This window comes from Brassica napus, chromosome C3, assembly GCF_020379485.1.
Source record: "Brassica napus cultivar Da-Ae chromosome C3, Da-Ae, whole genome shotgun sequence".
Lineage (NCBI taxonomy): Eukaryota > Viridiplantae > Streptophyta > Magnoliopsida > Brassicales > Brassicaceae > Brassica > Brassica napus.
This window is the reverse complement of record NC_063446.1, coordinates 19756824-19784025: the sequence shown is the minus strand read 5'-3', so window position 1 is coordinate 19784025 and position 27202 is coordinate 19756824. Positions and strand designations below refer to the sequence as shown.

At 36.1% G+C, this 27202-nt stretch overlaps 1 protein-coding gene, 1 long non-coding RNA gene and 1 pseudogene across 3 annotated transcripts; 2 read left to right on the top strand and 1 right to left on the bottom strand.

Annotated features, from left to right (window-relative positions):
* The first annotated feature begins 7732 nt into the window (after positions 1-7732).
* Positions 7733-11704, top strand: LOC106388546 (endoglucanase 19). 2 transcript variants are annotated; one of them, XM_013828648.3, is made up of 9 exons: positions 7733-8440; positions 8869-9081; positions 9164-9364; positions 9682-9771; positions 9861-10025; positions 10106-10390; positions 10475-10823; positions 10981-11061; positions 11153-11704. In XM_013828648.3, the coding sequence occupies exons 1-9, from the start codon at positions 8243-8245 to the stop codon at positions 11452-11454; spliced, it is 1884 nt and encodes a 627-aa protein (XP_013684102.2). In that variant the 5' UTR covers positions 7733-8242; the 3' UTR covers positions 11455-11704. The 2 variants fall into 2 exon arrangements, with proteins under 2 accessions (XP_013684102.2, XP_013684103.2); XM_013828649.3 differs by having other exon boundaries at positions 7738-8440; positions 11156-11704.
* Positions 11705-11782: 78 nt separating this feature from the next.
* Positions 11783-12236, top strand: LOC111199731. Its single transcript, XR_002653588.2, has 2 exons — positions 11783-12044; positions 12132-12236. It is a non-coding gene; the product is annotated as an uncharacterized LOC111199731 (long non-coding RNA).
* A 2480-nt stretch (positions 12237-14716) lies between these two features.
* Positions 14717-25442, bottom strand: LOC106388547 (annotated as a pseudogene).
* Between the last annotated feature and the right edge of the window lie 1760 nt (positions 25443-27202).

Genomic DNA, 27202 nt, shown 5'->3' with positions numbered 1-27202 from the left:
CAAACTGATCCAACTTGCTGGATTAGGGCATGTTATTCGATGGGCCTTGTGGAGGGGTGTAATCCATCTCCTACATAGCTTCGTATGATCCCCGAAATAGGACTCATACACGCACTGATGACCAACCGGAGGCGACCAGGGACGCTGCTCGGCAGACGGAATGATATAAGTGACGCCAGCACCGCCGCTCGCCCTTAATAGATCCCTCATGGTATGATGAGAAGCAGTAGATCCAAACACGTTCCCCCACGACTGAGCCCGCGGGTCCCGTAGCAGTCTGGGTGGCAGCGGACACAGCTCTTTGAAGATCCCACCAGGATGATAAATAGTTGGGCGACAGTCTATCTGGTCGAAACAAAATCTCTTGTGAACCTGTCTCGAAGGCGTCAGAGACCGACCAGACCCATCAGTGTCGCCACGTTCAGAACCAGTCGCAGTATCGCCTTGGTCACTCCCTCCATCCTCACTTCCGCTCACACCCCAGTTCCCAACTTCAACACGATCTGCGTCTTCATCACGAATCATCCTATGAGCATCAGCGACCAAAAGACGCTGAGATAGAGTCATGTTTTCCGTGTCCCGAAGAGCATCGCGATGAATCAAGTCGAAATCGTCCAGTGGACTACCGGTCACTGACACATCTCTGGTCGGACTCAGAGAATCTGCGATGTCCTTCCCTTTCTCTTCTCGCGACAATCGACTTCTCGGAGGCATATTCCTTAATTTAGGGGACGACTACAACCGCCGAACGATACCAACGAGTCTATACGAAGAAAAACCTATCTAGAGAGAGAAAGTAAAAGTAGAGAGAAGGGAGAGAAAACAGGATACCTGAGTCTGCAGAGAAGAATGACGAAAACAAAGGAGAGAGACCTATTTATAGCAAAAACGAAGGCACGTTCCCCGAGCGCAATCATTAGGTCTATAAAGGCCTAAATGGGCCTCAAAAGGCCGCCTAAATGCCCAGAAACCTACTCGCGACGATTCGGTTTCTCGCTCGAACCGATTTTCAATCAGGTTGTCGGGCCAAAATCAATTCCTGGTCTCGATTTAAACCGGTCCCCGGTTAACCAGTAAAACCGATCCCCGTCGCTTTATCCAAGATGATCTACCACCCGAGTAAACTGTATCCCACTATAAAAGCGAGTTAAGGCAAGCGCTACTCTGAGCGACCAGAGACACCTACAGAACACCACGCGACTAAAAGCGCATACCGACGACTAAACGGGAAGGGTTATCCCTTGTATTAGAGCCTGCTATCCGAATAAACCTGACCCACAAATTCACTGAGACCGCCATGTCGCTCACAAGTGAACTGGGGGGGACTTATTCTAGGAGATGGATTACACCCCTCCACAAGGCCCATCGAATAACAGGCCCTAATCCAGCAAGTTGGATCAGTTTGGTCGGCTCGGTGGCCAAACGTATCGGCTCGACCTTAGAGTACTTTTAGCCGATCGAGTAAGCCGACCAAAAGTACCCGGCTTGGAGAGAACCTTGCCCAGACCCGCATACTCGGCCTCTCGAATCAAGGCCCAAATAGGTACGAAATTAGGGCATCAAGGACAGGAGTCCTATAAAAGGGGAAGGAGAAGCAAGAAGGAAGGGACTTTTGGCACCATAAAACAGACTGAGCGGTTAGATCTAGGGTTTAGAGGCGATCTCTTTGATCTTGTTACTCTTTGATCATGTTGCTCTCTCACTTTCTTACCACTCTTGTAACCCTTCAGTTCAAATCTAATAAAACGTCTTTAGTCGTCCCATCTCTGACTTCAACCATTTTAGTCGACTGAATCCCGTTCAAACACAGAGTAGGACGAGTATACTTATATTTTTGTTTGAGTTGGGACTCTCTACCTATTTAGCTAAGCCTGATAAAAGTGCATTTGTTTCGTTAACGAACTTAAATAGTTTAGATGATTTTGTAAAATGATTAGTCGTAAATATATATCTTATATATATAAAGTTGCCTTGTGCTCCATTCTCAGGCGTCCACGTCAGCACGGAGGGTGGGGCGTTTTTGGACACTTGGCGGTTCGGGAGTTGATCGGTGTTTCTCACGCGTTTTTTTTCTTTTTTAAATTCTTACGCTCACGCGCATGACGTTTGTTACGGTGAAGTGTTGTTTTCCTAATTGGGCTTCGTTTATCTTTTTTAAAATTGAGCCCGCTTCTTATTTGAGGCCCATATGTATTAGGTTCTTCTTCCTTCTTTTTCTTGTGGCTGATTCTTTGCCGACGAAACCACGCCCCAACTAAAGTCCCTTTGATAACCGTAACATCTCGCAAATGCTTTAATCCGTCATTTAATTTGGGTTATCCCTTCATTAGTCCACAACTCCCACATTAAGATTTCGATCTACCTCTTCGTTTCTACTGTAACCCCCTGAATCTATGTGATGGTTATACCGATTCTACACCACTATCATTCTATATATACAGACCCACAGTGAGTCTCCTCCACATATATTTCCGTCAAGCTCCCCGGGAAGATAATGATGCTGATTCCATCTGGTCGCACTTTCGTCGAAACAGTTCGGTGTTTCTCCAGCATCACTCGAAAGTCCGTCGAGCTCCTCTTAGTCGGCGACCACGGAGATTCATGATCACAGATGAACAAATCCCTCAGTTCAATGGTAACCTCAATTTCATATGTTTTAAAGATGTGAACATGATTTAAAATCGGAAATAGGAGACAACAATCCCGGAGAAAGACGCTCTGCTTCACAATCCAATGATAGATTGATTTCGACTAATCTCAACGCATGTTTTTTCTTATAATTGGGATCATATGTTTAACAAGATTTAGTCTTGGTTTGTGTTTTTTGTTTTCACAAGGAATGGTGATTGACCGATTCTGGACAACCGCAACAGGTAAAGCCCAATATAAAATCTGGCTCTTTTGGTCGATCTTCCACATATCAGCATCTCACTGCGTCTGAATCTATTGCTTTATTTTTTGTTTTTCAAAGCTCAATGGAGATGATGAGTTGATGTCGTGTCGTGTTCTACCGAGTGTTGGTCTGAATTACTTAAAAAATAATTATATGCATAAGAGCACAGTGGACAAAATTAGCTCATCTAATATACATTTTACTCACTTTAATCTTCTTCTTTTCTTTGTCTTGGTTTTTGGTTATTCTTCTTTGCATTGGATGGAGTGGCTCATTTATTTGAAGCTTCAGTCTGAAGGTATGTCTGCCTTAGATTACGTATGATAGTTATTGGCTTATAGAGTTACTTGATTTAAAAACTGTAGCAAGTTAATATGGAATTTTATTTGGCACCATCTTCATTTATCCCAATATAAGTCCATGAAATCTAAAATTGCTTATATGTACCATCAAATTTCTATAGAATATTTGGCTGAGATAGTGTTTGTAAAATGTATGTTTGTACAAGGTTCACTATGGACAAATTATGAATCTCATGAACCGTTATATTTTTTTGACTTTTACTTTGATGAAATTTTGAGTATCTAAATTTCAATGCAACTACTACGATTATAAGCAGGTCTTCAGCTACCATGTTTAAGATGGCTAATCTGGTAGGATTAGATTAGAAGAGATGGGGAAAAGATATAGATTGGCATCCACACAACAGTGAACTTTTTTCTCTGTGTATGCCTCAATCAGGAAAAAACATCGGCGTAAAAGACAGCATCACCGAGTAAACCAAGGTACGCAGTCTTCTCTGAACAATCCTTACACCTATCTCCTGAGAAACCACACAAAACTTCCCATTATGGTTAACTTCTTTTCTTTTTCAGCGGTGGGAGTTGACCCACCTAACCAACAAGAACAAGTCATCACTCAAAATTGCATTCAAAGTAATATAAGAATATTCACAACCTCTGTTGGTAACATAATCTCACGCAGCATCGCTATGACTGTATTTTCTTTTTTTTTCTTTACGACTGTACAACACTCTCATATATGTTTACGCATCTGATACTATATTTCTTACACAAAATCCCTCATGGTCCGTTGACAATTCAAACAAACACACTAAAACCCAATGATACGTACTGCCAATATATCTCAGGCGATATGAAACATATTAAGCCTTAAACAAAACAAATATAACTGTTCTAGACTTAACACCATCAAACTTGAAACTTTTATATACAGTTAAGTAAAACATATAATAATACACAAATAATCTCACGCAAATAATGTATTTCAATAGAAAATACAGCTGAGATAGATAATAAAATTAAAATTTTTAAAAAATATAAAATGTTACACAACAAATATAATATTCCCGCGCGAAGCATAATGTAAAATTATTAGTATCCATGAACATGTAAATATTAAGATAAACATAATATATGATAAGAATAACAAAACATACACAATAAAAATTAATATCACCTTACGTTTAAATAAGATATATTTATGTATTTTTTGGTTACAAACCCGCCCGTAGGGCGGACTAAATCCTATTATATAGTGATTTCAATGTCAAAAAAGCAGCAGGTGATAAGTTGGCACTTTATAAAAGATTAGTGACTAAGCACTGTCTATCCCCAATTTTAAAAATATTGTTTCTTTTATAATCGATTTACGCCTAAACGTACATCCCATAAACTGAATTTTTAAAACATTGTTCCAACAAAATCAAGTAACATGGCAATTTTGGCATCTAAATAACAATTTTTAGCCTTTATATAAATGAACATTTTGTTTAACTTGTTCAGATTCATATCTGCGTTTTTGAAACAGATAATTATTTTAACAAATGTTTAATTAATAAAAAATTAAATTATTTGCATATGTTCGTGGATACATTTTTGTATATTTAATTCATTTCTTATTGTTTTTGATTTTGTAAATTTTTAATAATTGAAATAACTTAATTTATCCTACCCGCTTCACCTTGGTAAAATTTGGTTTTTACTTTTTAGCAAGTGCGTATCCAGAAAATAATTTAACTTGGACACAATATATATATATATATATATACATATTTAATTCTATCATAAATACATATATATTTTAAAAATATTAATTATAAATTAAATTATCAGTTAAAATTTATGTTATGTTATGTTATTTTTTTATTTTTAAATTTACATTAGTCTTTAAAATTTTATATTTGTTTTAAAATGAGTCAAGTAAAAATGATAAAAATTTGTATTATATTAAATATCTTTAAGTAATATTACAAAATTGTATATTATATACAATTTTACTGTGAAAGGTATATTAAATAAAGTGACTTTTATTTTAAAAAAGGTAGAACCAATATAAAAGAAAAGGAAGAAAATATTGTATTTTCTACTAGTAACAAAAAAATGGAGGAATAAAAAAATTCTTTATGAAAGGTAACAATAAATATGTAAAAATCTGGAAATTAGCCCTTTTTTCAAAAAAAAAAAAAATCTGGAAATTAAAACAAGCCAACGGGTTCGTCACGGGTAATATGGGGCACTGTTGAGTCATTTAAACCAAAAGAGCTGATAATTTTCACCTGTATCTACTTTTATACAAGAATTTTTATAAACTATACTGTGGTACGTTCCACACCTCCTATACATGTGGGTTCGTCCCTGGTTTTGGTACTTTTCATAATCGAGATGAGATAATATGCTCTTTAACTTGTCTCAAACCGATTTATATATTTTGTTTTTTTTAAACAGAATAAACCAGTCCATCATATAATAACATATTTTATAGTAGTTTGTAGTTTTTCAAGTAAATATATGTATATTTCTCTAATTTTATATTATCATAATCCAATACATCTTTTATTTTTTATTTTAAGATTATGTTTTTAAATATAGCGTAAAAATTATATGAGATGTTTTTACAATTAGAAAGGAAATATATATTTAAAGTTAAATTTAAAAGATACGAAAATGTTATAATCTTCTTATTTAAAAGTTGATTGGACAATATTATCTTTAATGAATGTCCAAAAGATCTAAAATTTCTAATGACACAAAACGTTAATAACACGTCAACTATATATAAGTTATATAATGTTTCATAGATTTAAATCTGATAATGTATGAGCTATAGAAATAACTTATTTAACAATAGAAAAATTAAACTAAAATAAGAAAACTCAACTTCCATTTTCGGCAGACACTTTCTGCGGTTGGCAACATCCAACTCAAATGAAAATGTGATTTTGACCCACCGTTTACCTCCCTTGCCATCTCATCCTCCATATTAGCCTTCACATTTCTCTGCTCTCACATGTCAATTTTTCTATGAACGATAATACATTGATATATATGATTTGTTTTGACGGCTATGCAATTTTATATACTATTTATAAAATATTATTTTGCTCTGAATGGAGAATTTCATTCGGAGCGTGTGTTGTTTGTCATGTGGCCCCTAGTCATCCCAAGTCCCAAGTCCCCATTATTCGGCATTTAGTTGGTAAGTTCGATCGATCAAAACACCTCCCACTTTTGGTGTATTATCCTTATGGTTGTAAATATAAGAATCTGTTCAGTATAAAGTTGTGAACATCTATTAGTTTATTAAATGTATCCTCATAAATCGATGTTAAGGTTTTTTACTGTTTACAGGTTTATATTTCTACCATTATCAATAAGAAAAAGATATTGGATTTGTTTCTCGAAAAGAATATAATAAGGAGGGGTTATTGGGAGTTAAATTTTGAAAGAATTTTAAAATTTAGAGATTTCATTGTTATTGGTTAATGAATTCTTAAAATCTTATTAGAATCCTTTGTTATTGGTTTGTGGACTTTTAAATTCTATGAAAATCCTATGTTATTCAAAAAGTTTAGTTTTTATTGATTTTGTAATTCTATTAAACTCTTTTGTTATTGGGACATAAAGTCTCTCTAGTTTTACTTATAACACTCAACTTTACAAATATCACATATAGTCATAGTATTCTCAAAATCTATGTACCAAAAAAACAAATACACTAATACACAAACACAACAAGATTCTTTTACATTTTTATTGTCAAGTCAAAGATAATTGTAAAAAGAAAACTAAAGATAAAAGAAATTATTAAAAATAACAATTTAAAAAAAAATCTTTCATGAAATATAACTATTTGATATTAAAATAAAATCATGAGAAAATTCATAGGTTGATCTTAAAAACTTTAAAACAAAAATCAAACAAGACAAATCAAAATGTCAAAATATTAAAAAACCAAATTTTTTATTTAATTGTCAAATAGTTCTATTTTATGAAAGAATTTTTTTTAAAAAAATAGAAAGATAAGTTTGGAAAGAAAAATATATATGAAAATCTATAATAATCAATGACAATTTATACAATACATTGGGTAAGAATTCATCAAATCTACTTAACTTTTAAAAATCTATTAACTCTTAAAATTTTCAAACTTCATACAAATTCTATTTCCAATAGGTCCCCCTAATTTAATAACCTCAGTTACAAAAAAAAAGAGAACATAATAAGTTAATAAACCCTTTTACTTATATGGGAATACTAATGAAGTCCTAAAGTGTGGGTTAAGATCTGAAGACAGAAAACAAGATTTTCAGTCTTTTTTTTAATAAACAATGGGGTACGTACGTAATAATATTCTGTGGCATTTGTTTGATGTATGGAAGATTCGGAGCTTCCGTAATGGGTGGAAGGACAACTATGATTGTCCTCTTTGAAAATAATTCAAAATTTTGTCTAACACTTCAAGACAGACAAAATAAGATGTAGAAGAATGCACTTGCACATTTTTAAACGTCTATAATATGTTTTATTCTTTATGTTAAATTATGATACTCCACAAGCTTAATATAGGAAGAGAATTTATCATATATTTTTATTTTCTTTTCATTAACCTATATATATAGAAGATATTTTCCAAAATCTTTTCAAAATCATGTGAAAAACAACTGCTAACTGAACCAAAGCTTTGCCTGCCGACGCATTGTTAAATTTGCATAAAAGACTCTACTACCTTTTGACCCAAAAAAAGACTACTACTATATTAGCATTTTAAAAGTTTGAATAATTTGTTTTTAATCATTTAACCGAATTTGCCGGTTACGCTCCTCCTGGTACCTTCCTTTACTTTCTTCCATATAAACCTCTCTTTTCTCATCTCCCTTCACTAAACCATCTCTCTCTATCTCTACATTTAAAAAGGATCAACCTTTTCATGAACAGATCCAATAAATTAATTTAACATAGTCCTAGCAGGACCTACTATTCTTCTTGAGTCATTTTGATTGAAGAGGATCAAACTTTGCTCCAAAATTTCACAAAAGACATATAATTAATGGGTTCTTCCACTTCCACCATTTCAGTTCTTCTTTTTCTTGGGTTAGTTCAGTTTGCAGTTTCAGGGCACGACTATAAACAAGCTCTGAGTAAAAGCATTCTCTTCTTTGAAGCTCAGAGATCAGGACATCTCCCTCCCAACCAGAGAGTTTCATGGCGATCTCACTCCGGTCTTAACGACGGAAAATCCATCGGCGTAAGTAATTCCCTTTTTATTTAATACACTGAAACTCGTATAATGCTAACTAATGCGACCAGTATTTCTAAAAACTCGATATGCATTAATCGTCATTTAGAAAAAAGAACTTACCGCCTGATCAGTTACGTTTGATTGGGTTAGTTTTCCATTTTTTTGTAAAATAAAATATCCTCCAGTGTTTATAATGTTTAGACATACGAATAATATTTTTAAATAATTATAAATGTATAAATAATTACCGCCTAGATCCAAAACAAACTGGTTGACTTTCCGTTGACCAATTTTTAAAAACCTATAATCAAATGGAAGTGTCTCGTTGGGTTTGGCTACCTAACCTTTGTAAGAAGCCTACTCTTAAAACATTGACAAATGCTACATTGTTTTCCTAAAAGATAAATTGAAAAAAAAAATATTTAATTGAGCAGGTGGATTTAGTGGGAGGGTATTATGACGCCGGAGACAATGTGAAATTTGGGCTTCCAATGGCTTTCACGGTGACGACAATGTGTTGGAGCATCATAGAATACGGTGGCCAGCTTGCATCTAACGGTGAACTTGGCAATGCTATTGACGCCATTAAGTGGGGAACTGATTATTTCATTAAAGCTCACCCTGAACCTAACGTCCTCTACGGAGAGGTAACGGTGACACTACATATTTTCATTAATTATCGATTTACATAATTTAAATTTGGTCTTGATAATGTTTGTAACTGTATAGGTGGGAGATGGTAAGTCGGATCATTACTGTTGGCAAAGACCAGAGGAAATGACCACTGACCGTAGGGCTTACAAGCTTGACCGGAATAATCCTGGTTCCGACCTCGCCGGAGAAACCGCTGCCGCAATGGCTGCTGCTTCCATCGTTTTCCGTCGCTCTGATCCATCATACTCTGCCGAGCTGCTCCGCCACGCTCATGAGGTAAACCTCTTCACATTAATCATAGCGGGAAAGACCGAAATTATTTAACAAGACACCAATTTTTAAAACTCGGTTTGGTCATATGGAGTTGGGTTAAGCACATGGCTTGAGTTTGCGTCTATAATATACAAAGCCTTACATGCTAGATACTTGATTTCAGTGATGTACTTACTATGAAAAAATAAAACAAGTTTTTGAAAATTTCATGTGCAAGAAACATAGGCGTAAAGATATAGCCTCTCAGTTAATGATATTTACGATATTTACGATAAATAAGTTTTTGGTTGCAACGCTATACTCTTATCTTATGTTGGCAGCTATTTGAATTTGCCGACAAATATAGAGGCAAGTACGACAGCAGCATCACGGTGGCACAGAAGTACTATGGCTCAGTCAGCGGTTACAATGTACAAAACGCTGCGTCTATATCCAACCAAAAAAATCTCTTATAACTAAATAACATTCATAAATTTTTACAAATTTTGCATTTAACCAGGATGAATTACTCTGGGCTGCTGCGTGGTTATACCAAGCAACCAATGATAGATATTATTTGGATTACCTCGGCAAGAACGGCGACTCAATGGGCGGTACGGCCTGGTCGATGAGGGAGTTTGGTTGGGATGTTAAATACGCCGGCGTCCAAACCCTTGTTGCTAAGGTAGTCATTTCAATTCAACTGGTTTGATTTGGTTTACTTAATTTGCTGTTACTAAACCGGAAATTTGCTTTGGTTTATAGATTTTAATGCAAGGGAAAGCTGGAGAACACACGGCTGTGTTCGAGAGGTACCAAGAGAAAGCAGAACAGTTTATGTGTTCAATGTTAGGTAAAAGTACAAAGAACATTCAGAAAACTCCCGGCGGTTTGATATTCCGGCAACGGTGGAACAACATGCAGTTTGTCACTAGTGCTTCTTTCTTGGCCGCCGTGTACTCTGATTATCTCTCTTCCTCAAAAAGAAACCTCCGTTGTTCTCAAGGAAATATTTCTCCATCCAAACTCCTCGATTTCTCTAAATCACAGGTTTGCCCCATATGTTTCCTTATTTGCTCATTCACCCCAACTCGGGGACCAAAACTGTACTAAAATGAAGTCAAAAATAATTAGGTGGACTACATACTCGGAGACAACCCTAGAGGGACGAGCTACATGGTAGGATACGGACATAACTATCCTCGGCAAGTTCATCATCGTGGTTCGTCAATTGTCTCCTTTAAAGTAGATCAGAAGTTCGTGACTTGCCGTGGCGGTTATGCCACGTGGTATAGCCGCAAAGCAAGCGACCCGAACGTCTTGACCGGGGCCCTCGTGGGTGGACCCGACGCCTACGACAACTTTGCTGACAACCGGGACAATTACGAGCAAACCGAACCAACGACTTACAACAATGCGCCTCTTCTTGGTGTACTAGCCCGGTTAATTTCCGGTCCGACCGATTTTGACCAGCGACTTCCAGGTATGATTTAAAGATACATTGTCTGATTAACAGCTTTCTCTGCATAATAAACGAGATTCAAGTAACTGTTACCGTTTTTCTGTTAAATTTTCTGCTTTAATTTTCAGTTTCAAATCAATTCTGTGAACCGGTCATTACTAACCGCGTTCTATTTCAGGTGTTAGTCCGACTCCAAGTCCGGTTATCATAAAACCAGCACCTATACCCAAAAGGAAACCGACTACACCTCCAGCTCCAGGTTTGTCATCTTTATATTTCTTATGCCAACTCATTGTGAAAAAGTCAATTCAATTCGGTTTAAGAACTTCACCAATTTGTTTCTTGTTTAGCAGCTTCTTCTCCTAGTCCCATTACCATATCCCAGAAGATGACGAGCTCGTGGATAAACGAAGGAAATGTTTATTACCGATACTCAACGAAATTAACCAACAGATCTACAAAAAGGTTGAAAAATCTGAAGATATCAATCACCAAGCTCTATGGTCCAATATGGGGTGTGACGAAAACCGGAAACTCATATGGTTTTCCTTCATGGATGAAATATTTACCGGCAGGCAAAAGCATGGAGTTTGTCTATATCCACTCAGCCGCTCCGGCAAATGTTTTGGTTTCTAACTATTCTTTGGAGTGAGTAGAAAGTGCGAGTGAGAATCCCGGTTTACTAGCTTGTAAACTTGTTCACCTAATTTTAAAAATACAGTATTCGGTTTAGTTATACCGAGATTGTTTAGATCTTTGAGAGGATGAGAAAAGACTAATTCTCTAGTTTGTACACAGTGAGATTTGAGACTAGGAAACTAGGGCTACTATGTTTCTTGTAATGGAAGAAAGTGTTTTTCTCCTTTTTAGTTTATTTTTATTTATGCTCCTTTAAATCAGCATTTATACATTATAGGTAGGATCAGTGCCATCTCTTGGCCATGGCTACCTTGGCATTTGCCATGGGTCCATAGGTCTGTAAAAAAATTTAGTGTTATTTTAAAAGTCTATTTTAATCTGTTAATTTATAATAAAAGCCCAAAAATTAAGTAAATCTAATTAAGTAACCTAATTTATAAAACAACAAAAAGTCTGTACTCTCACCTTTACAATTTTTCCGTTGATAAAAGAAAAAAAAACTCTAGAACCGAAGCGGTGACCATTAGGCGTTAACAACACAAATCAAAAACCAAAAATCATATTCTATTCATCGATCTGTTAGTGGAATCCCTTTCCATAGAGGTATGTTTAATCAATTATATTTGTGTCTTAGTTTATTGTTTCAGATTTTTACTTTATTACTATTTCTAAACCCAAACTTTTATGCAGTTCTAAAATTTTCTTTGGTGGGTCTCGTTAAGTGTTTTGGCAGATCAAATCCAGGTGACTTTGTTCTTTTATTTTAAAAAGAGATGGTGTGTGGAAATGATCAAAGAAAAAAAAAGAAAACGTGGTGAACAATTTGTAGAATCTCAAAGAGGAGCTTTAGATAAATTTATTAAGAAAAAAAGCACAAATAGTGAGAGTTCTAGAGCAGGAACTAATGTTGAATCTCATGAAAAAGAGTCAAATCCCTCTATTGAGAATATTGACACTGATGAGCCACCAATTCTTCCTTTTGATATCTATGATCCTAGAAATTGGAATAATCTTAATAGTAAAACAAAAGATTTGTTGATTGAAAAAGAACCAAAAAGAGACATGAATCTTGAATTTCCTATTGATGAAAAAACAAAAAGACATTTTGCATATAGGCATTATTTTAGAAAGTTGTGTAATAGGGAGACAGTTGATAGAAAATGGTTAATTTACTCAAAGCATGTTGATAAAGTTTATTGTTTCTGTTGTAAGTTGTTTAAATCTCATGGAAACATAAATTTATTAGCAAATGAAGGATTAAGAGATTGGAAACGTATTGGTGATAGACTAAAAGGTCATGAAAAAAGTGAGGAGCATATGGCTAATATGAGAACTTGGAATGAATTCAAAGTTAGATTGCAAAGTAATTTGACAATCGATAAAGAATTTCAACAAGAGATTGCAAAAGAAAAAGAACGTTGGAGACAAGTTTTATATAGAATAATTGCTGTTGTATAATATCTTTCAAAAAGAAATTTAGCGTTTCGAGGATCAAATGGGAAACTTTACCAAGATAGTAATGGTAATTTTCTAGGAATGATTGAGATGATTGCTGAATTTGATGTGATTATGCAGGATCATATAAGACGCATCCAAACTCATGAGGTACATCACCACTATCTTGGTCATAACATTCAAAACGAGCTAATTTCTCTTCTCGCATATAAGGTCAGATTTTCTATCACAAGTGTTATTAAAGAAGCAAAATATTTTTCTGTTATCCTTGATTGTACACCAGACGTGAGTCATCAAGAGCAAATGAGTATAATTGTACGATGTGTGAATACGTCAAATAAAAATATTAGAATAGAAGAGTATTTCTTAGAGTTTCTTAAGGTAGATGATACATCGGGACTATGCCTCTTTAATGAATTACAAAGTGCTCTTAAGTCTCTTGATCTTGATATTAAAAATGTAAGGGGACAAGGTTATGATAATGGTTCTAATATGAAAGGAAAACACCAAGGAGTTTAAAAACGATTGCTTGAAATTAATTCAAAAGCATTGTTTATGCCATGTGCTTGTCGTAGCTTGAATCTTGTTGTTAGTGACATGGCACATTCTTGCGTGAAAGCTGTTTCTTTTTTTGGGATTGTGCAACGCATATACACTATATTTTCGAGCTCTACAAAAAGATGGAATGTTTTACTTAAGCATATTTCATGTTTCACGGTAAAAAGTTTGTCTAATACTAGATGGGAGAGTCGAATAAAAAATGTAAAAGCTATAAGATATCAAGCTCCTCAAATAAGATCAGCTTTGCTAGAGCTATATGATTTGTGCAATGATGCTATTTCGAAAAGTGAAACTGAAAGTTTGGTTGATGCACTTGAGAATTTTGAGTTTTTGCTTGGTATTGTCATTTGGCATGACATTTTATTTGCTATTAACATGGTAAGTAAGAAATTGCAAGACAAAACCATATGTATTGATAATGCCATGAAACAAGTAGCAGGTGTGATGTCTTATTTTTAGAAATATAGAAATGATGGATTTAGCTCTAGTATTAACATGGCTAAAGATCTTGCTCATGAGATGGATATTGATGCTATATTCCCCAAAAAACGTCGATGTTTTAGAAAAAAGCAGTTTGATGAAGCTAATCATGAAGAAGTAATTCAAACATCTGAAGATGAATTTAAAGTCAACTATTTTCTTGTTGTTGTGGATATGGCAATTACTTCTTTGAATGATAGATTTGAGCAAATGAGAACATTTGAAAATGTTTTTGGTTTTTTATATAATTCGGTGAAGCTTAAGTCACTTGATGTTATTGAATTAAAAAAAAACTGCACCAATTTTTATAAAACATTCTCTCATGATGATTTATCAGATGTTGATTTGGATGATTTTTTCTCTGAGTTAAGAATGTTGCAGGTGAGTTTATCTAATGAAGCAATGACACCGATTCAGGTTTTTGAGTTGGTAAAAGATATGGGTTGTTATCCAAATGTTGATATTGCTTACCGGATTTTACTAACAACACCTGTAACAGTTGCAGAAATTTTGGAGAGTCTGAATTTTGAATTAATTATCAATGATTTTGCATCAACTAAAGCTAGAAAAAAACGTTTCATGTGATTGTTTTTTCATCTTTTAAAGAATTGATACTTTTTTTTAATTTCAGGTCTTAGAGTTTCTTTTCGTTCAAGTTAAAAAAAATGAAATGAAGAAAAAATATAGAAGATATTTTTAAAAGGGTCTATATTTCGTGTTTCGCCTAGGGTCATTATATTGGTTAAGACGGGACTGGGTAGGATGATGCGATGGACCCATCCGATTGAACCAATTGGTCCAAATTTTTATATGTTTTTCTTTAGACTTTAGTTTTATGATTGGTCCTTTTCAAGTCTCGTGTTATATTGGGTATCGAAGTCTGGTCATGGTTTGTAGGCTTTACTTTCAGCTTGGAACCATATGCACGAGTTGAAGCTGTCTATGTTGCCGATTCACTATGGTCTTTGCAAAGCACGTCGAATCAGGTTCCTTCAGTCTAGTGTGAGGGTCATGTTGAAAAATCAGTTGACCAAGATTCTTTTTTGTTGGGGCTGGCTCCCTCATAAGACTAGTCGGACGGCTTAAATCAATTGTGGTTGGACTACGTTCTAATCCTAAACCTTATATGATATATGTTGATTCGATCACTAGGAAGTTATAATAAGACAAAAAATAATTTATCGGAGACAAAACTGGTGCTACATGGTCACAGCCAGGCCTAACTCTAAATTCTTGAAAGTCTGTTAAAGTTGTCCGAGTCAGCAGGAGCGGATCGGTCGGCATGCGGGCCACTACAATATTTCAACTAACATCATATTTTCCCCATCAAATATTTGAATTCTTATAATAATGATGTATTCATTACTTTTTACTCTGTATTACATACATTATGTGTCCGTTACAAAATAAAATAAAATATTACATACATTATGGGAGGAAAATAAACTCTCAAGCAAATTATTTATTTAAAGAAAAATACAAGTAAGAATTAAAGAAAATAAAGCTAATCGAACAAAACACAACTCAATGACACCCAAAAAAGTTTCTAAAACCAAGACGTAAGATGGAAAAATGCTAATGAAGAAAAGGAAAATAAAAACTATTAATAGCTGAGAACCATCACAACTAAAAATGAAGGCTAAGATACAGTAGAACTCCTCAAATCAATAACGATGACATTTATATTCTCTTTGCTTCCTCTAGCTATTGCAAGCTCTGCTAAGATTACCGCAGCCTTTGTAGAACTTGATTCACTTTTACATCTGTCACATAATAATTATCCTAAATCTACGTATACATATACGTTTCAGAGACAAAACAATTTTGTGAAAAATATACAACTAATACTAGTATTTAGTAAGAATTCTAACCCGTCTGGTAATTCCCCGTAAAGACAACTTTTGACAAGTCGATATGTGTCGTCGTCGGAGACAACATCCCATAGGCCTTCGCATGCAAGAACTATGAAATCATCAATCATTGTTCGCTTATGGATCTTCAGCTTTTGATCTACATCACTCTATAGAAAAAATATATTCCGTTATATAATTGGAAAACAAAGCACTTTTTAGTATTATTCAGTGATACAAAAAATGTTATATCTTAGTACTATAATATAACGGTTGGATCAGTTAACATTTGCTTCTTCGTTTCTGTTCTTTTACGAAAGTCATTCTTTTTATCTATACTATTAAAATAGAAGTTATGACTTTTTTTACATGTGATATTTTTTTTAAATGACCGTCTCCTAAAAAATTGGTTACATTATTTTTTTATATTTTTATAATAAAATCCTAACAACATATTTAATTCTCTTTTTGTTTCATCAAAATATTATTATATCTGCATAATTTCAAAAATATATTATTCCATCAATAAATAATTATAACAAAATTAAAATTATAGAAAATATATTAGTTAAATTTTAATGATAATAACAATTTAAACTGATTAATTTTCAAAAAATACATTTTACAAAGATTTTAAAAAGAAAAATTTGTTAGAAAGATTCATTTCTATTTTATATTAAAAAAAGAAAATTTTTATCTAACTTATTGTATTTCAAGTAATTTCTCATCTTTACTTGAAATTATTTTAATGAAATTATTCTCATCTTTACTACAAAATTATTTTGAAGTACAGTGTATTATAGTTAAAAAAACATTTTTTGTTGTTTTAACAGTATCTCAAATTTTCTTTTCTCTACTATATAGATCCAATTTAATTTGCTTCCATATAAAGTTTAAGTTTAGAAAAAATATGTAAAGTATACGTAATAATGCTTTCAAAATAAATTTTATTACAAAAATACAAAATTTATAATAATAATATATAAACCACATAAAAATAGGTATTATAAAGCTATATCATATATAAACTAAATTACATTAAATTATCGATAAATTTTGTAATATAAACTAAAATATTTTATTATAGAAAGAAAAAACCCGAACGGATCAAAATATTATCAAAAGGCAGAGCGGCAAAGCTATTACATGGTGACGGTGGATGTCGCAAAGAGGCAAAGAGATTCCGCCTTGAGAGTAAAGAACCGCCCTAGCGCCGCCACTGCAAAGCACAATTACCTCCTCTTTTCCGACAATAGTAACCACCGCTTTCGCTGCAGTAGACCTCACAGTCCCCACCGCTTCCGAAAAACATGATCTCGTCACTTTACTCCAGTCTGCCGCAACTCCACGGCCGTGGCATGCCGTTACCTCCTCCTTCACGAGCCGACACAGCCTCTCCTCTAATAATTTAGCAAGCCTAAGACCATCGAAAATTCCAAAAATATCATAAGAAGGGATCTCGTCGACGACAGTGGAAACGGCGGTCGTCATAGCTCTCTGCCGTCCCATGACTGAGACTACCCGTGGCCGGCGTTTGATTTTCCGTCTAGATCGTTAGTCGCCACGTCAGCCATTATTGAATCGACAGGGACCTGGGTTGCCTCCGATGTCGACCCTACTACATCTCCTAAGATATATATAGAGGAAAAAATGTATTAGTCATCAACGTAAGAACTGTTAGCATAATTTTGGTATGTTTTATTTTAAGAAAAAATTTAAAAACAATTAAGTAAATAAATTTTATTTTGAAATAAAAATTTGAATGAACGCTATAGGCCTGGGCATTTTACCCGGACCCGAAGACCCGAACCGGAACCGACCCGAAAATACAGGTTCGGGTCCGGGTCCGGGTCCATGCTAAGTACCTATTGGGTCTTTTTTTTTGGATCCGCGGGTCTCGGTTCGGGTCCGGGTCCTACCCGAGACCCGTTCGGGTACCCGAAGTACCCGCAAATAATTGTATATACTAGGTATATTTGGGTGATTGGGTATATTTTTGGTATTTCGGATTTTTTTAAAAGTTTCGGGTTTGGATTTTCGGGTATAATTGTAGGTTTTTGGTGAAATTTTAGATTTTTAGAAAATATAATTTGGGTATTCGGGTGAAATTCGGGTATTTTTTGGGTTTTCAGATCTGATTTTGGATAATTTTTTGGGTATTTTTGCGGTTTTTCGGGTATTTTTAGAGTTTTCGGGTCCAGTTCGGGTACTTCGGGTCTATTTCGGGTCCTAAATATCCGAACCGACCCGGATCCGAAATATACCCGAAATTTTTTGGTATTTTACGGGTATTGAAATTATAGATCCGAACCGACCCGGACCCGACAAGATCCGACTTGGAACCGACCCGAAAAGTTATAGGTACCTATATGGGTCTAAATTGCTAGGATCCGAAAGATCCGGACCCGACGATACCCGACCCGAAGCCGATCCGAAGACCCGGATGCCCAGGCCTTTCAACGCTATTTAAAAGTGTCTCAGTCACCGAAGTTCAAACAGACGAACACGTTATCACATTCATAAACTCACCGGAATGTTTAGTTTCAAACGCATTAATTTTTTTTTTGTCAACAAAATACACAAATTCAGATAGTGGTGCAGCCTGGGTATGGCTTCTGCTCCTGAATCACTTGAAGGGGAACGGATAGGGGTGTTCTAAGAGGCTACTAGCTCTCCTTTGAACTGTGGTCGTCTCCCTGAGCCTGTGGATTGGCGACAGAGATGGTTTGCTACTCAAAGACACAAGATCACCTTGTATTGTCTAAGATGGGATTCACAGGAATTCCTTCCTTTAAGTGAGATCAATGTTCTTGAGCTGAACAGAGAAAGCTAGAGACAAGACAACGAAGTTGACTGAATAATTCTTAGATTCAAAAGTTGAGAAAGCAAAGCTGCCTCCCTCATGTCTTAAAGAAATCGACAGAAAACCCTAGAAGTAAACCAAGATGGTTTAATTCTAATTCTAATTCTAATTCTAATCCTAAACCCACGAAATTGGTTTATTTAAAATCCTAATTGTCTTTGGTTTAAATTAAATGAAAGCCCAATAACCAAAGCCCTTACAAAGTAATTAAATTAAACCAACAGGCTGGTTTATCTTGATCTCCTTGTCTTGATCCAAGACCCACGATTTTGGCTATCTCCTGGAGCCTCTCCTCTTGTTCTCTCAGCCTTGATCTAGTAGTTGGTCCACTCCACACACTGGTTGGCTCACATGATGTCTCACTCTGGTTCTGGTTCTCTTCAGTATCCTCAGCTTCACATCTCTCTCTTACGGCAGTCTCATCACTTGGCTCATCCTCATCAGTCTCACTCAGCTCCTCTTCTATGTCTCTGGTCATGGCTACACCATCCCCTCCTCCTTTAAAAGGATTTGACCTCAAATCCGAATCATCTGCAATAAAAGGATCCAAGTCAGAAACATTGAAAGTAGAACTGACTGTGTATTTCCCTTCAAGATCGATCTGGTAGGCATTGTTGTTGATTCTCTTTAGCACTTTGAAGGGTCCATCTTTCCTTGGTAGCAACTTTGATTTCCTCTCCACCGGAAACCTCTCTTTTCTCATGTGAATCCACACAAGATCACCCGGTTCAAGTACTAGCTCCTTGCGCCCCTTGTTCTTCTGTCTCTCATACATCTTGGTCCTCTCCTCAATGTTCTTCCTGACCTGTTCATGCAAAGACAAAACAAACTCGGCCTTTTGCTTGCCATCAAGGTTAGTTTGTTCTTTTAAAGGTAGAGCAAATAAATCAAGAGGAGACAATGGGTTAAAACCGTAAACAACTTGAAAAGGTGAGAGTTTAGTAGCTGAATGCACTGCTCTGTTATATGCAAACTCTACATGTGGTAAACAATCCTCCCATGTCCTAATGTTACTCTTAATGATGGCACGCAAAAGAGTAGACAATGTCCTATTGACTGATTCAGTTTGACCATCAGTTTGGGGATGACAAGTAGTTGAAAACAATAGCTTAGTTCCCAACTTTCCCCACAGAGTTTTCCAGAAGTAGCTAAGGAACTTAGTATCTCTATCAGAAACTATAGTCCTAGGCATACCATGCAATCTAACAACTTCTCTAAAGAATAGATCAGCTACCAAAGATGCATCATCAGTTTTATGACAAGGTATGAAGTGAGCCATCTTAGAAAATCTATCAACAACCACAAAGATACTATCTCTTCCTTTCCTAGTTCTAGGCAATCCTAAGACAAAGTCCATAGAGATATCAATCCATGGTGCAATAGGAATAGGGAGAGGTGTATACAAACCTGTTGGTTGGACCTTAGACTTGGCTTGTTTGCACACGACACACCTTGAGCACACACGCTCCACTTCTTTCTTCATACTCGGCCAGTAGAAGTGCTCTTGCAAGGTGGAGAGTGTTTTGGCGACTCCAAAGTGTCCCATCAGCCCTCCTGCGTGAGCTTCCCTAACATACAATTCTCTCAAAGAACCACTAGGAACACACAGGCGGTTATCATAGAAAAGAAATCCCTTTACTTGGTAGAATTTTCCACTAGCATGTTTCTCAGATTCTCTAAACACATCTTTAAACTCAGGATCATTAGCATAGCAAGATTTGATATGTTCAAATCCTAAGAGTTTAGTTTCCATTGAAGATAAAAGAGTATACCTTCTGGAGAGTGCATCAGCCACTACATTCTCCTTACCTTTCTTGTAGTGGATGACATAAGGAAAGGTCTCAATGAACTCCACCCACCTGGCATGTCTCTTGTTCAGCTTCTGTTGCCCTTTGAGATGTTTAAGGGATTCATGATCTGTATGGATCACAAACTCCTTAGGCCACAAGTAATGTTGCCACACTTGTAAAGCTCTCACCAAGGCATACAGCTCCTTGTCATAGGTAGGATAGTTCAAGGTGGCGCCTCCTAGTTTCTCACTGAAGTAAGCTATGGGTTTCTTATCCTGCATCAACACAGCTCCAATTCCAATACCAGATGCATCACATTCAATTTCAAAAGTTTTAGAAAAGTCAGGAAGTGCAAGTAAAGGAGCACTTGTTAACTTCTCTTTTAGCATTTGAAAGGCCTCTTCTTGGGTTGGTCCCCAAGTGAAACCTACACTCTTTTTGATCACTTCAGTCAGTGGTGCTGCAACCGTACTGAAATCTCTCACAAACCTCCTGTAGAAGCCAGCAAGTCCATGAAAACTTCTGACCTCTCCAATAGATTTAGGAGTCGGCCACTCCCTGATAGCTTTCACTTTTTCCTCATCAACCTGTATGCCCTGTGAGGTCACAACAAAACCTAAAAAGACAAGGTTATCTGTGCCAAAAGAACACTTCTTATAGTTAGCATACAGATTTTCTTTTCTAAGCACATCTAGAACTTGTTTCAAGTGGTTAACATGTTCTTTCATAGTCTTGCTGTAAATCAGGATATCATCAAAGTAAACAACTACAAATCGTCCTATCAAAGCTCTCAAGACATGATTCATTAATCTCATGAAAGTACTAGGTGCATTAGTAAGCCCAAAAGGCATCACAAGCCATTCATACAATCCTAGCTTAGTTTTAAAAGCAGTTTTCCACTCATCTCCTTCTTTCATTCTAATCTGGTGGTAACCACTCTTTAAATCAATTTTAGAAAAGACACATGAACCATGTAACTCATCTAACATATCATCTAAGCGAGGAATAGGATGCCTGTACTTAACTGTTATGTTGTTGATGGCTCTGCAGTCCACACACATCCTCCAGCTCCCATCTTTTTTTGGTACCAAGAGGACAGGTACAGCACAAGGACTCATACTCTCCCTGATATGTCCCTTCTCCATTAGCTCATTGACTTGTTTCTGAAGCTCCTTGGTCTCCACAGGGTTGGTCCTGTATGCTGGACGGTTTGGCAAAGTAGCTCCTGGTACAAAATCAATCTGGTGCTCTATTCCCCTAATAGGCGGCAGACCTATTGGATTGTCCTCTGGGAACACATCTCTATACTCCTGCAAAAGGCACTCAATCTCCTCTGGAATCTCAGGAGCAGGGTTAGTAGTAGAGCTCAACAATTCTTTATAAACCACTAGTATCAAATTTGATTGTTCAATCATAGCAGTTTTGATATCTTTAGCAGTAGCAAAGAGGTTGAGTTTACTTACCTGGCTGGTCTCTTCAAGAAGCAAGGACTTGCTGGCGGCCTTGGACTCTCCTCTCTTCTTTTTGAGATGCATCTGATCCTGGTGTACCTCCTGAGGGGTCATTGGCGCCAGGGTAACTTGTTTCTCCTTATGGATAAAAGTGTATCTGTTGGTAAAGCCATCATGTACTGATCTCTTATCATACTGCCATGGACGTCCCAGAAGGATGTGGCTAGCTTCAAGGGGTGCTACATCACAAGTGATCTCATCCTGGTACTTTCCCACTGATAGCAAGACCTTCACTTGCTTGGTGATCTGTAATCCACCCTCGTCATTGATCCATTGCAAGAGATATGGTTTAGGATGCTTGAACACTTGAAGACCCAACTTCTCCACCAACTCAGCACTTGCTACATTAGTACAGCTTCCTCCATCAATGATCAAGCTGCAAACCTTTTCTTGAACCAAGCATCTGGTGTGGAACAAGTTTTCCCTTTGCTCATCTTCTTTGGCTTTAGGTTGAGCATTGAGAAGTCTCCTGGTGACTAGTAGCTCTCCACGGACAGGGTACTCCACGCCTTCCTCATCTGACTCTTGGCCGGCGTCCTCCTCTTCAGATATCACCTCCCCGTTGGCTAAGATAGTCATCACCTTCTTGTTGGTGCACTCATTAGCATAGTGGCCAAAGCCATGACACTTGTAACACTTAATGTTCCTGGTCTTAGTAGATGTGGCTACTCCTTTACCCTTGTCATCTCTCTTGGTCTCTACTGAAGAAGAACCGTCCTTGGACTTATCCCCTGGCTTATCTTCCCTGGAGTAGGCCGGTTTTGAAGTAGGAGTGTATGAAGACCGGGTAGAGCTCTTCCTCTTGTTCTGCTGCTCAATCAAGATAGCTTTATGTAGCAGTTCATCCATGTCCTCATATTCTTGTAGCTCCAACCTATCTTGTATATCTCTGTTAAGACCTCCTTGGAATCTTGCCATAGTAGCTTCTACACCTTCTTCTAAATCAGCTTTTAACATGAGTGTTTCCATCTCCTGGTGATAGTCCTCTACACTCTTAGACCCTTGAGAAAGCCTTCTCAACTTCTGGTGTAGATCTCTTCCATAGTGATTAGGAACAAATCTCTTCTTCATCACAGTTTTCATCTCAAACCAGGAAGCTACTTGAGGCTCTCCATTGCGTCTCCTGGTAGTAGCAATCTGATCCCACCAGCTAATAGCATATCCACAGAATTCAGTAGCTGCTAGTCTCACTTTTCTCTCCTCAGTGAGCTGCTGGCAATTGAAAACCAGTTCAATCTTCTTCTCCCACTCTAAGTAAGCATCAGGATCATTCTTCCCATGGAATGGAGGGATTCTAAGCTTGAGATTGCCTAGGTTATCAGTAGCTGGTCGCCTGCGGTTGTAGTTTCTACCACGCTGACTAGCCTGAGATCCATCATCACTGTCATCAGTTGAATCTTCTTGATAATGTTCTCCAAAACCCCACGACCCCCAATCTCCACTCGTGGCCCTCTTATAGGTCCAATGCGTGCTCTCTGAGCTCCAGCAGCAACCGCGTCCCTCTCTTGCCCTGCATTAACACCAGGTAAGTTTTCATTAGCTTGTTGAGCAAGGTTGTAAGTATTTTGCATTCTTCTGGTTATCTCAGCCATCATAGCCTCAAATTGAACTTGGTTGAGGTTGATTTGCTGGACAGCCGGTTCTCCTGAACCCTCTGGTTGCTTTCCATCTCGTCTCTCTTCACTCATTGTTCCTGAAATAGTTAGAGAAAACACAAAGCCAAGAACAAAAGTATCTCTCTCTCACTCAAGTTTTCAAGTCGCCAAGTCTCAGCTCTTCCCACAAGTTCAGTTGAAAAACAAGGTTCTACACTTAAGATCTAGAACTAAACCCCAATGAATCAGAAAGAAAGTATTAAGAGATTTAGGCACCAGCTGACTTTACCACCCTGAGCTGGATTTCTCTTCAGCTAGCTGGATTACTCTTCAGCTTTTCTCTTCTTTTTTTTTTGATTTGGATCAGAGATCTCTTTTCTTTTCTTTTTTTTTTGATTTGCAGGGTTGGCTCAGCTGGCTTACAACAGATAGAAAGATAAGAGAAGTGTTTGATGGAATGAATGATCTGAGTAGTCAAAAATCGCAGACCCTAACCTTCAAGTGGCTCTGATACCACTTGGTGCAGCCTGGGTATGGCTTCTGCTCCTGGATCACTTGAAGGGGAACGGATAGGGGTGTTCTAAGAGGCTACTAGCTCTCCTTTGAACTGTGGTCGTCTCCCTGAGCCTGTGGATTGGCGACAGAGATGGTTTGCTACTCAAAGACACAAGATCACCTTGTATTGTCTAAGATGGGATTCACAGGAATTCCTTCCTTTAAGTGAGATCAATGTTCTTGAGCTGAACAGAGAAAGCTAGAGACAAGACAACGAAGTTGACTGAATAATTCTTAGATTCAAAAGTTGAGAAAGCAAAGCTGCCTCCCTCATGTCTTAAAGAAATCGACAGAAAACCCTAGAAGTAAACCAAGATGGTTTAATTCTAATTCTAATTCTAATTCTAATCCTAAACCCACGAAATTGGTTTATTTAAAATCCTAATTGTCTTTGGTTTAAATTAAATGAAAGCCCAATAACCAAAGCCCTTACAAAGTAATTAAATTAAACCAACAGGCTGGTTTATCTTGATCTCCTTGTCTTGATCCAAGACCCACGATTTTGGCTATCTCCTGGAGCCTCTCCTCTTGTTCTCTCAGCCTTGATCTAGTAGTTGGTCCACTCCACACACTGGTTGGCTCACATGATGTCTCACTCTGGTTCTGGTTCTCTTCAGTATCCTCAGCTTCACATCTCTCTCTTACGGCAGTCTCATCACTTGGCTCATCCTCATCAGTCTCACTCAGCTCCTCTTCTATGTCTCTGGTCATGGCTACACCAGATAGATTCTACACTTGTTTTAAATTCTAACAAGTACATTCACCAGATTTGCTTTTTTATACGGATTAGTTTTTTTTTGTAGTAAAACACAATAATTTTCACGTTTAAAAAGTATATAGATTGCTAGTTTTAATTATTCGTTCAGTAAAAAAGGCTATTAAGTATTAACCAAAAAAAACATTACCTTGATTGCTTACAAACTGCTCTAAAAATGACACATGATATAATATCTCTCCCTTCTAAAGAGTTATTTTAATCCTTATCTCAATATATAATTTTTTTTTTTAGTAACGATAGTTTTGTGCTAAATTAAATGATCACTCAACTACTCTCTTGATATTCGAAACATATGGAATTTAAAAAGAAAAATAGAAAACTAGTGAGTTTCATCGTGGAATCATTACCGTTGTCTTTGGTTTTGGGTAATTTAACAGGTCTGCCCTCTCCGCCGACGGTAGATTCTGGATCAGCCATTCTTACTCGCTTCCTATCGCCAGAGACGCAATCTCCTGCTAGAATGGGCAGAGTAATATCTTTTTCCATGACGACGACTCTACTTGAAGGGTTCGACGACTAACCCATCTTTGAGGTGGGCAAAAGTATATTATATACATATCAAAAAGTATATTAAATACGTAACCTATGCTTATGTGATATATTTACATACATTTCTTGTCATGTCTTTTATATGCTATTATTATTAAAAGGATAGAAAGAAAGTGGAAGACGTTGGACTGCCACATCTATCAAAATAAGTTTATTTATGGAACAAGAAAATGACTTAAAATTTAGTAAAAAAAAGACTTAAATTAAGTTAATAAAAGACTAATATATAAAACGTAATGTAGACAACTTGGTCGACCAAAGTGTTTGTAAGTAGCTGACTATTTTAATATCTTGGGATATCAGTTCCTATAACTCTTTTGTTGTAGTTTACTATAACTCTTTTGTTGTAATTTTTTTGTAACCCAGTAATTTATAATTTTCTTATTGAACTGAAGAAACATTCGAGAGGAGAATTTAAACTGATCCGTACGTAAGAATTTTTAAAGACATATACAAGTATCGTTCTCTATATAAAAGGATTCTAAAATTTTGAGTATACCGATATTTTGGTTAAACTTTTAGGTATTGCATTGAATGACTTCTGGAACATTTTTATCTTGTAAATGATGTCTATCATTTTGCAAAAAAAAACATGTATTTTCTTAATATGTTATATACTAAAAAACATAGGTGGTAATTAGTACTCCACAATATTTTTATTTGTCGATTTTTTTTTTAACTTTGTAGAATAGTTCAAATGCGTCAAACATTTTTTTTTTTTTTTTTTTTTTTTTTTGACAGCAAACATTTACAGACTCATGTAGACTCTGTAAACCAAGGTGGTAAAACTACATCCATGTGCACGACGAAAGACAGTTGTTGCCGAGCACTCCGTGCCAAGCTATCCGCCCTTTTGTTCTCCGTCCTAGGAACATGAACAATTTCTGAGTTGACAAAACTTTGTCGCAAAGTCTTGATATCTTCCAGGTAGCTTTCAAATGCTGGCCATTCCTCTGGCATCTTCACCAGTTGAGAACAATCCGTTGCAAACGTAACCTGAAACTGCCTTAAATTTCGCATACATTCCATCGCCCAAATCAATGCCTCCATCTCCGAATGAAGAGGTGAGAGGGATGCCCTTACATTTCGTGCTCCCAATAAGCCATCAAACCCTGGCAGCGTCAAACATTTTTTTTAAAATGTTAATTTAATTTTGATCTACATTTTTCAAAAAATAATTATTTTTAGATTATAATTTATATTTAAATTTGTGTATATGCTTTATTTAAATTATTTTTATTTGTTTATTTATCTTATCTCACATTTTTTTAGTTTTTGACTATTTATTTGCTATTCTAATAAAACCTTAATAATAATTAATATATACTTATCGGTCATTTATATTTAAAATAAAAAATATTATTGATAATAATCTTGAAAATGTATGAGTATTTTGTAGGTATTTAATTTTAAAAAGTTCAAATATGTTCTGTTTTGTGACTATATTAACATGAAAATATTATTGTTAATGAAATTTTAAAGATATTATAAAACTTTAATGACGAAACCCGTAATATATCATGTGATATCACAGCTAATTCCATATAATACTTTAATTTTAATACATTAGGCAGATTTTTTTTTTGACAGATGATTTTTTTCGTAGCTGATAAAGAAAAGATCCAAATGTTGTAAGGAAAAAAAAAACAAAACAAGAACATTTCTTTCTTTTGTCCGGAACATCATGGCCCAATGGTAAGGACGGACTCCTTCCTGCACCCAGGTTGCGAGTTCGAACCCTGTCGGAGGGAACTACCTCATGAAATCTCTGGAC